Here is an 11,557-nt window from a genome sequence, read left to right as displayed (position 1 = left end):
ACTCAGCGGCGGCGTGAATGACGAGGGGCCTCCTCGCCGCGTCATCGCCAACGATTCTTCATCTCTTCCGATCTGAATTGGTCGGAACGTAAACATCACGTGGGCACGCCCATCTGCTTTAACACTCTCCCATCCCCCTCCACCCTCCCTGCGCTGGCATGTGGATGGAGTTACTGTAACTGGATCACGTCTACTCTCCGCGCTCATGCCCTCCACCTCTCCACTGAGGTCCTATCTACGGTTCTGGTATGCACTCTCGCCGTCTGCCGCGCTAACGTGGAGATAAGTCGTACCGATTTAACGGCGGAGGTGAAATATCAGACGGCCTTCCAGATGTGACTTTATTCAGTATCTCGGGAGGTGTGTGGAGGTGTGTGTGTGGAGGGGTCGGGAGGGGTTTGGGTGTTTGCTATGCGGCTCTCTCTCTCTTTCCCTCGACTCCCGGCCTCAATAACAAAAGGCAGTAAACGTAACACTCCCGTGTCCGCTCAGCCCACGCTGATTGTCTTGTCTTTGACAAACATTGACATATAAGGGATGGGTGAGCTCGACGCTTTTTAAACGAGAGTTCTCCTTCGACAGGTCACCGTACAACCAGGCCGGTCGACCCCTCGTGATCAGGAGGTTAAGACCTAATGATTCTGCAGGAAACAGCAGAGTTGCACAAAAAGCAGATATCGGCTGCAGACAACAGAGCGTCAGACAGAGCGGCACTTGGACGGTGATAACCGAGCAGCACGAGAGCTCGGACACCCCTCCCCCGGTCCTCTTTCATGTGCGTGTGCTGGTGGACATGAGCGCAGCAAAGAGGCCTCGCGAGTGTGAAAACACACACACACACACGCATGCAGAGGCGTCCAGGAAGTGTGAGCTTAAGTGGTGGAGAGAGTGCACGCTGACAGGGGAGGGGTTGTCTGAGGTCGGACGGCCTCTCAGCTCCCAACGAGAGCGAAACGCGTATGTTTCATGCGTTTGATGACTTATGAACGTATCAGGAACCCATAAAAATTCCTACTGTATTTGTAAATGATGCCTCGCAGTATGCAGGGAGGGGAACCAGAGGGAGGAGGAGGAGATAAGGTAGTCAACTCATACTTTTCAAATATTTACCCTTTTGACCGCTCCCTTTCTTTTCTCTGGAATCTGATACGTTGCAACACCGACACACATGGCTAGTGGCATGTTTAAAAGGGCTGACCTCGGGCATGTGAGCATCGTGGTCAGGGTGGACGTGAGTCACGTCCAGCAGAGGAAAGCCCCAGACGCTATCGCTCACACGGGGCTCAACCCGTACTCCAACGTTCACACACACTGTGAGTCACCAGGCCCACTGCATGCCGACCAGAGGGAAAAGACCACCACTACACCCCGCTGCTACATGTTTGTGTTCATAATTGCCAGGGCAACGTAATTAAGCTGATTTTTTTTTTTTTTTACAGGGAAATGTTTTGGATGAAGTCCAAAAATAGCTTTCTCTCACTGTGATGCGCTATAAAGGCTTGATGAACACAACGTGCTTTAAAAAAAGCAAGTTATCTCATGTATTCCACTCACATATGTTCTCATTGAACAATATCTACTGTACTTCTGCTAAATATATTTGCATATTCTATATTTATGGAGCAACGACGTGGAAGAGCAGAACAATTTGTAAGAACAGAAGAAGAAAAATACGCTGGAAACAGTCAGAAAGAAGTAGAAAAGAATCCTCAAAAGCTGATTTCAGTTTCCACAACAGCCAAACAATCATCCGTCCGGTCACTACACACACACACAGCAAGTTAGTAACTAAGGCAACCCGTGCGCTATTACGCATGGCACGTCTATATTGGGAAACCTGGCCGCGGACCAGAGGGTCACTCCATGACGCAGCGACGCACGAAGGGCGTTGTTCTCCCATAATGAGACACTTTATAACAGCACGTCAGCCGCTGGCATCAATCTAGTCTGAGAGCGACGTTGAGCACTGAGGGACTACCGCTGTTGGACTCTTTTGGGAACACTTGCTTTTGCTTCCTGCGATCCTGAAACCTCTCTCTCTCTCTTCCTCTCTTTCTCTTTTTTTTGTGGAAATACAAGCTCGCCGCTCCCAGTAAGTGGACTTTATTAACTTTCTCATATCCAGCTGCGCTCCGTCTGTCTTCTCTTGTCTTGTTTGTCCCGCGGATTTAAGGAGGAAACGCGCTTTTTGCTGCTTATGGGATACCCGCCGCTCCATTACGCAGCCGGACAGGAGGGCTGAGCCCTTCTGGTCGCTAAGAAATACTTTGATTTGATGAATTAAGTCGTTGTTGTTGCTTTTTTAATGTCCTCTTAATCAAATTGTTTCCATTTTGTTGATAACACAAGCCGGCGTGTTAACGCCATCTTAGGGTTTGTCACGGAAAAAGGGCACAATCTGGAAAGAGTCGATCTTTTAAAGCACCTTTATTAAGTTAGAGTGAATAAAAAAACAGAAACGTGGATTGAAATCAGCGTTAAAGTTCAAACTTCAACTTTAATGTAAATAAAAATCCCCCCACGTGTGTAATCTCGTAACAATGGCGTTCTCATTTATGTGGTTTTATTGTAGTTAATGCGCACGATGCCATATCATGAACTTTCTCTAAAAGGCTGTCCGTGTTGAACGTGCTGCAGCGACACACCCATGTCCCACACACACACTCACACACACTCACACACACTCACATACTGACAGAGACCGTCTCCTCTTCTCATTGCTGCCCAGCTCCTCTGTAAAGATGCTGCTCCTTCTTCTGGGAATCGTCCTCCTGCACGTCGCTGGTCTGGTTCTCCTGTTTGTGTCAACAATTGTCAGCGTGAGTAAAACTGTCCTTTGTGCCTCTTATGGTCTTTCTTCAGATCAATTTAATCGGAATGTAATCTCACGGATTAAATATGAACACACATGGACTTAAAACAACCTCCCAATTGATGCTCATAGAACGATAAAGCATTTTTCTCCATCATTAAAGACACTTCCTAGTGTTTTTTTTAATAGTAATTTTAATGTGCAAGTGAAGCTGGTTTCTGACTGAGTTGTATGTTGTTGACACCAGGTTTGGACGTCAGGTGAAACTGGCACCTCAGACCTCTGGACCAACTGCTCGACTGCCAATGGAGGATACCACTGTGACCCGGCATCCACTGGAGGTCAGACCCCTGCCTGATTTTTTGCCTCTTTTTCCCTATAAATCTGCTATTTATTTACAATTCAACGGCTTCTATTGGACATTTTAAATCACCGCTGTGCTCCGACGCCTCGACACAGGATTTTCTCCCCTTTCACGTTTGTTCCGAGCAAACATGGTCACAAGTTTTAAAAGCGCCTACACACTGATTATATTAGGTGTGTGTGTGGGAGGAGGGGGGGGGGGTGGACTTTGTCTAAATGACTTGCTGAAATCAGACATTCCCCTGTTGCTGATGGTGTGGGTGTGCCACCGGGGGCCTCCTCTGGGACTCTGGTGCCATCTAGGGCAGAGAATGTGCCGGTGCCGCCTTCAGGCCGCGAGCTGATAGGCTGCAGCTGTATAAATAGTCGTGGTGTGATGTCCATATTCAGGTCCCGTGTCAGGGGAGTCCACGGCGGCGAGGCGAGGCGAGGCGGGAGCCTGGGAGTTGTGGAGGATCAAGGGTGGGGCTGCAGAGAGTATTTAAAGTTGTCACATCTATGCATGCCTGTGTGTGCGGGGAGACCTTGGGCCACCTCATCCAGAACATAGCATCCTGATGGCGAGCAGGGAGGGGACACGCCCAGCGGCGGATCAGAGTGGCACAGTGTTAGTTTCCAGCAGCAGCAGCAGCAGCAGCAGCTGCGGCGTTGCAGATTTATGAAGACAGCCACCTCCACATGTTTGAGGACGATCCCCGTCGTCCCAACATGAACACTTTTTGCAACAGCTCGATGTTTTGCTCCTAAAAATGTGCCGTCACAGAGCTGCAGGAGCCGCCGGGGTGATGTCATCCGTCTAGAATGAACCACGCTCAGCCAGTTAGTGTGTGTGTATGTGTGTGTGTGTGTGTGTGTGTGTGTAGCGCCTGCCATGTGGCTCCATGGCGCAGCCGGTCTGTTTGACTTGCTCGCATTAGCGCGCTGACGCACGGTGTTTACACAAGGATATGACGGGCTCTGGGCTTTTTGCGAGAGATGGAAGATAGGGGCCCCGTTCTTACGTGGAGGGGCCGACTCCTCCGTTCGATGGACCCCCCTCCCCCCCCCCCTCCCTTTTGCTAATCAATATACTTTGAGGGCATTCCTGATACTTCTGATTTTCCCCCTTTGGTTCCTGCACACGGCGACGCCCCAGTGAGAGATGCTCACTTCCTTACAACTCCTTCAGAGAATTTACTCACTCTAAATTTAGCTATGGGGAAGAATGTCTTGTGACCCCCCGGCGGGCCTTCGCTACATAAACACGACAGCAGTTTTATTTTCTATTCCCAGCCCAGAGGGGTGTCTGGTCTCCGAATAAAAAGCGAGAAAAAACATCATCCGACGGCTCGTTTCCTGTTTGGCATTCGAGGGAAAAGTCGAGCATTGTGACGCCACGATGATAAACCGCGGCTTACAAATAGATATTTTGAATAGGAGTCATTCTTATCAGTGATATTCTGAGCCCTTGAACTGCGCCTCCTGCTAGGAAATGCCTTATGTCACTGTTTCCTACTGGCCTGCTGGAGGAAGGAAGGATTGATCAGAAAGCAGGAATGTATTGTCTGTATTTATAGGGCAGAGCTATTCATAGCGCGGGAACATTTCCCCCGTTTCTCACAGCGTTTATTACCTGAAAAACATCATCATCATCATCATCATCATCATCATCATCATAATGGGATTTAAACGTCGCTCTGGCTGGATGGAGAGTTCTCGGCGTCTCGTGTTCCCTCCCATATCTCATCCGATCAGGAACAGGCTGGAGCGTTGTTATTGTGCGTAACTCGACTCCGGCCCCGTCTCGCCGTCTTTCAGGATGCCGTTAAAAATCTATATCGTGAAACGTCCACACAGACAGTCGAGCGATAAAGCGCTGCAGGCCGACGACGCGTTTCGTTCGTGTCGGCCTGCGGCGTTCAATCGACGCTTTTCATGCCGTGTTGAACCACAACATTCACATAGAGCGAGACGACTAAGAAGAAGGTTGGAGATAAAGCGTCTGTAACCGACAGCAAAATCCCCCTTTTTCATAAAACTGATGTCATCCGGCTTGTCTGGAGTATTTGCTGATGCTCTGCGTCGCTCGAGGCCCCACATGAGTGCACTTCTGCGGCGGCTGCCAGAGCACAAGCTGACCTTTGGCCCCCGTGTGCCATGGCGACGTTGTTTTACGGCGCGACAGTGCGGTGGTAAAAAAGCAGACGCTGGGGGGCGAAAGAGAAGAAGAGCTGTTATGGGCGAAGGGAAAGGAAGGGAAGGGAAAGCGCGAGCGCGAGCGGGGGAAACTCGAGAGGCCGGGGAGGCGGCATTGAATAACCCTCAGACAAGAAATAGACCCTGCTTGGAAATCCTGGGATTCCTGGCTCGATGGCACGGACACACACATGACCTGCGCTCCCCTAACACACACTCCACGGAGGGGATGGTGCTCCCACACAGGTGCCTTAATGGGTTAATGGCCTCGGTGGGCGAGCAGCGGCGATCGATGCGGTGCATTTAGTCGTAGGGGGGCCGCGCAGAGCTTTTAGGAACAGGATACCTGGGTTTCATTGTTGTGGATCCATTACACATTCCCAGAAGGAAACATTACTGCGCTCCAATTCAGCCGGGATAGGAGCAGCCGGCTTTGTTTTTTTGATTTGTTTCCTTCTCGTCGCGCTCGTTAAAGTCAATGTCGTGTATGAGTGATGCTGCTGCTAATGATGACTGCGGGTCAGTTATTGACAACCCTTTCCCTTCTCCTCCCCCTCCTCTCCACTTGCAGAGTGGATCCAGGCGGTCCAGGCCCTCATGATCCTATCCATCATCTTCAGCTGCCTGGCTCTCTTCCTCTTCTTCTGCCAGCTCTTCACTTTGCAGAAGGGCGGACGCTTCTTCATCACTGGAACCTTCCAGATCCTCGCCAGTGAGTTCGATAACCCTCTGACTGACATGTCCGCACAAGCCCGTCGAGACCAGATAGACGTTATAACGCAGGTTTTTTGGCGAGTGCCAACACAAAATGTAAAAGTTGAGGGGTTTATTCGGAGTCTTTGGTGAAGATCATGTCCAAAAATCTTGATCGGACAAGCAGGAAACACCTGAAATGGTTGTAAACATGATTTTCAGCTGTTTTTACTTGACAAACAAGCGCTTAAAAATCCAATTCATGACTCTCTAGCACTCCTGTGTGGAGCGTAGCATCAGTCTGAGCATCCCACACAGACGCAGCAGTAGCAGCCGACCCCGCTGCATCTACTGTGGGCGGAGAATTCGATTAAGAGAGCCGGAGCCAGCGTACTAATGGTTTGATGCTCCGGCTCGTCTATGGGGAGCGACTCCACTGCCCACCGTGTCCATCGTGTCCTCGCCTCGCCGACAGACACGTCGAGCCAGTCGTCTGGCCGGGTGGAGGCGGGGCCGGCTCGGGGGATCAATAAAGCACGATGGCGCCGCGATGTATTGTGGCGGGAGGTGGAGAAAAAAAAGCCGTGGGTTCGGCCCGGGGCTCGAGACGGAGAGCACATGATGTGATATTTGAGCAGGGTGATGATGGCCGGCCTTTCTCCCCTCCCCCCTCTCTCCCTCGCAGGTTTGTTCGTGATGAGCGGCGCCATCATCTACACGGTGATGAGTCCGCAGTGGGTGCCGGGGACCGACGCCTTCGGCTACTCCTACATCCTGGCGTGGGTGGCCTTCCCGCTGGCGCTGATCAGCGGACTCATCTACGTCATCTTGAGGAAGCGAGAATGAGCCGCCGTCGCTCCATCCCAGTGTTCCCAGTAACCTCCTCCCCCACTTCTCCCTCCCCCTCCTCTCCTTGCCCCACTGCAAGCGTCATCAGTCACCACTCTGAAGTTTCAAAATAATATGTTTTAAAGAGTACCAGACCAACACAACCAGATCACAGTGAGAGGGAGAGGGGGGTAATACCAAAAAAAATCAACAAGCAAACCAACCAATACTGTCTCAGTTAAAAGATGTATATAGTATCTATGGTTTAAAACCTATTTATAACACTTTTTACATATATGTACATAGTTGTTGTGTTGCTCTGTCGATGGATACGTGTATGAGCTTTGTTTTAGCTGATTAAGTGCCTCAATGTTCGTTCGTAATGATGAAATAATTAGATGCCATTTTGTCGCGTTTTTCCTTTTTTTTCGTCGCCTTTTTTGTTTTTCGGCCCAAAGAAATAAAAAAGAAAGACAAAATGTTACTTCAAGTATTTTAACCAAAGTGCATGTATAGAAATAGGTTAGAAAGGAGTTTTTTTGTTTGTTTTGATGGGCTTGCTTTACAACAACAACAACAAAAACAGAGTGGTAACATCCCTGGATGTAGCATAGCCAGGAAATATAGATTTGGTCCTTTTCTATTTTGTGAATTTTCAAGTCTCAGTGTTTTTAATTTTCAGTATTTTTCTATTTCTTATTTTCAACAAAAGATGGTGCTATGTATTTATCATTCCTATTACCGATAGCAGTCATTTACAACAGAGTTACCTTGTTCTTGTTAGAGTCAAACAGCCATTCGTTGAAGGGGAAGAGTCGGTCCGCGGCTCGGAGGGAACGCAGTCGAGTTTTCTTCATCGAGCGACCGTAAAATGAATAACTGAGTTTTGGGGAAGTGGTGCACTGATGCAATCGAGGTAGAATGTCAGTATTATTCGGCGGGTTTGTGAAGAGTTGGATTACAGTGAAATTATTACATATAGTCTCTATTTTAGCTCTTTTTTTGCCTTAATCGTCGCCCCATTCTGGCTGTTAAAAAGCCTCAAGAAGCCAAATTTAGTCTATTTAGTAGAAAACCTTAAAGGAAATAACACCGTGGGGCTTTATAGCCTCGGAAAAAATACACATTTGATATTACCAGAATGAAAGATGAAGCCATATAAGATAATATCAGATGATGGGGAGGGGGGGGGGGGTATGTCGTATTAACTCTTTATGTTATGAAAAGGACAGAGAGGTTTGCAGTGATGACACAACTTGTCTGTTTCAAATACTTGAAGTTTGACACGCGGCCGTCTTTGCCCACCGACGTCTACGAGTTGTTGTCTTCTTCTTCTTCTTCTTCTTCTTCTTCTTCTTCTTCTGTGTAAAAAAAAATGCTGCATAACAGACGGCGATGAGAATCTAGCCTAAAAAAAAACAAAACACTCACTTACTCAATAAAAAAAACTTACTCTCACGTTATCTAATACTGTGTTTTCCACTGTGACAAGGGACTGGATTCACGCTAACGCTCCCCACGCATGCAGACTACTCTTCGGCTGTAACGCCGTCTGCCTGTAAAAGAAAACGCACATCTCTCCGCTGCGAAAGCACCAAATGTCGGGTGGAGGGTGGAGGGGAAAGGAGGGAGGGGAAAAACTGCCAGAGACTGAAAACGCGACGCGCAGCACGTAAAAATAAAAGCCTGTGTGCGGCCTCCAGTCGAGCCCGTGTCCCTCCGTACTCCACCGTATCAAATGCCGTGTGCATGTGGTTGCAAATGCAGTTGTGTGACTTGTGTTACACACACTGTAGGGGGGGAGGAGGAGGCACAGCACGTTGGCACCACGGCGGCAGCCATTCGAAACACGCAGCTAGTGTTTCGGTGTCATGGGTGTCTCTCTCTCTCTCAGCATCAGTAACAGGACTGTAAAAAAAAAAAAAGCGAAAGGGTCTGCCCTCCACGTGACATCTCCTGTGACATCCTCTACGAAACAGAGCCGTGTTGTGGTGGAATTAAAGCATTTAATTCAGAGCTTACACTCGCTTGTCTGCTGTGGTTCCTTTTTTTTTTTTGTTCTTTTTTTTTTGTTGTTCAAAGCAAGATCATCATCGGGTTCGAGTTCGAAGAGTTGGCCTCTAATGACGACTGCCCGTCCGGAGAGTTCAAATGTCTACGCCGTGTTTACACCTAAAACTTCCAAAGCTATACTTTTGAGTTTAAAACCCATTAAAGGATGTTTCTTACCACCACGATCGGAGCTCGTTTGGTCTCTTTTGGTAACGCTGCACGGCCTCGTAGGTCACATGACCCACACACATAAATCCATCAAACCTTCACCAACAACATAAACCTCCTGTTGTTCAGGAGGGAGCCAGCAGGTGGCGCTGCAGAACATCTCTACTCCGGGAGATGATCGCTGGTCTTCTTCTTGCATCTTTTTCAGCATCTTCTGCAAGAGGACGTTTGGTTAAACTCACAAAAACATCCTGAACCTGATTGAAGATCATAAAGACTTAAAGTATAAATCACTGCTGTGGATTTAAATATGTGGATGAAAAACATAAATGATATGGGGCTGAACAATAATTCAGAAATACTGACACTAAATACATGAATTTATTCAGGATGTCATTGATGAAAAGTTGGATTTTAGTCTCACATGAATAGAGACACTTTGACACGGGGAAAGTACAGTATTGTGTGTATATTAACTGTATATTGTGTACATATACATGGTTGTACAAAGGTTGTAGTAAGAAACTCACTATTAGTTACTTTATTTATTTTGTAAGAATACATTTTTAGTATAATCATATTTTATAATATATATCAATATACTTAATTGACCCGCTGTATATCTGAGCAATATATGAGCAACACCGCCATCTGGTGGACACACGCAGTAACAGCAACACACTCCTTATATCACACTTAGTTGACAAACACTGCCTCCGTGTGGTGGAAAATGAGCACAACAGCCACATCCACCATCTCCCACGTTATTGTGGAGAGAGTGGGAAGACTCAACGTCTCCCATGGGCCCAGCAGATCATCCTTTCTTATTAAAATGTGCGAGACCTCATTAATTCTACATATGATCATTAAGCATTGTCTCGAACTCAACTTGTTTCAGGGGGGCGTGCACGCCTTGTCATTAGTATGCACGCATGCGATGGAGAGAGGTGATTCCTCCTGCTTGTCTACTCTCCATCACCCTTCAGTCAGTCTAATGGACGCTCCTCCTCCAGAGCCATTATGAAGGCTTTTATGGCACAACACATCATTAAAGGTAAAGGCGGAGCACAAACGACTGACTCTCCAACATTTGATGAACGATTTCATAAATTCAGACAAAATCCCAATAAGATGGCTCGGTTTCAAACAATAAAGAATGGGGGTCAAATCCCAGCGCTTTAACTCACAAGTAATGAAACATATTTGTGGTTAGGTGTTGTGTTCTGACGGTGAGTTGCAATAGAAATGGGCAACGCATTCAAGGACAAAACGGCAACACAACGCTGCCACCATTACTCCCAATCATCTTCCCCTTTTCCATGTTTTGATGATGGTTGTAGTGACACAGGATCTCCCATCGGTGTTCAATCGGCCTGAATATCAATTACAGAATCACCTTTACTGGAAAAAGTATAGCACATGCGAGCAATTTACTTACACAGCTCGGGACGAGGATGACACAGCTAGTGGAAAAAAGATAAGTGGTGGAAAAAACAACTATTTATGTGTCATCCATGTGTCTTTATCTTATTTACCAAAGTGTTGATCTCACTCTCGCTGCTTGACCTTGCAGAAAATGTGGTGCATGGGATGTATTCTGACTTTATACCCGATGCTAGTGCGAGTAAAAACAAGTGCAATGCACCACAAGAGCGCCCCCGTGTCTCCGCCTCTTTTCATCCTCTTCTTTAAAATCTCCTTTCATATGCATCTACACACACACACACACACACACACACACACGTGTGTCGGCGGTGGGGACGGAGCAGACAGACCTCCAGACATATTCATCATGCCATCCTGAAGCGACGCCAGCGCTTGTCATTTGGTGTAAACCCCCCAAAAAACAGTTTTTTAAAAAAAAGAAGTTTTTTGGCAGTTCAGTGAACATCGTAAACTCCTGCTTTCCGACGCTGGCTTCAGTGTATTGTTGTACACATTTGAAGTGTCTGTCTGCAAAAGATAGACTGAATAAAAGACACAAATCCTGTGTCTATCAAGTCCTGATTGATTCGCAGTATTACCTCCGTTCTTAATGGCCGTCTGGGGGTTTCACACATCATTGTTTTGCCATCACGGGGTCAAGGACAAGCTTTTTTAAAACAATCACTTTTCCCATTAATGCCTTAAAAACTCCCCCTGTCTCGTCTCATCCCACCCAATGTCACTATCACGTCCTTCACCCCCGCCTACGACGCTTTTTTTGTGTATTTCCAGCCTACTGGGAGGTCATATTTTCTAATTTCTGGAACACATTGAAGAGGGGGGTGCAAACAGAAGGTCCGCCTTAATCTATCACAGCTCCTCCAAGGGTGCAGGGGTGCAGGGGTGACAGGCACAAAATCGCAGAGCCGGTGGGGAGGAGGGCAACAGACGCAATTAAGGCTCATGAAATGCAAATGGGGCTTTATACGAGGGGCTGTGGGTTGGGGAGGAGGTCTCTCTCTCCTTCTCCCTCTCTCCCTC

General features: G+C 47.6%; 1 protein-coding gene across 1 annotated transcript; it reads left to right on the top strand.

The window, feature by feature from the left end:
- The first annotated feature begins 1,951 nt into the window (after positions 1-1,951).
- Positions 1,952-9,106, top strand: pmp22b (peripheral myelin protein 22b). Its single transcript, XM_068583670.1, has 5 exons — positions 1,952-2,092; positions 2,729-2,819; positions 3,060-3,153; positions 5,922-6,062; positions 6,729-9,106. The coding sequence occupies exons 2-5, from the start codon at positions 2,742-2,744 to the stop codon at positions 6,887-6,889; spliced, it is 474 nt and encodes a 157-aa protein (XP_068439771.1). The 5' UTR covers positions 1,952-2,092; positions 2,729-2,741; the 3' UTR covers positions 6,890-9,106.
- The last annotated feature ends 2,451 nt before the right edge of the window (positions 9,107-11,557 follow it).

The sequence above is a fragment of the Clinocottus analis genome, unplaced genomic scaffold, assembly GCF_023055335.1.
Source record: "Clinocottus analis isolate CAN_PGR_092001 unplaced genomic scaffold, fCliAna1.0.p SCAF_19, whole genome shotgun sequence".
Classification (NCBI taxonomy): Eukaryota; Metazoa; Chordata; class Actinopteri; order Perciformes; family Cottidae; genus Clinocottus; species Clinocottus analis.
The sequence above is the reverse complement of the archived record's forward strand: the minus strand, read 5'-3'. Positions and strand labels throughout refer to the sequence as shown.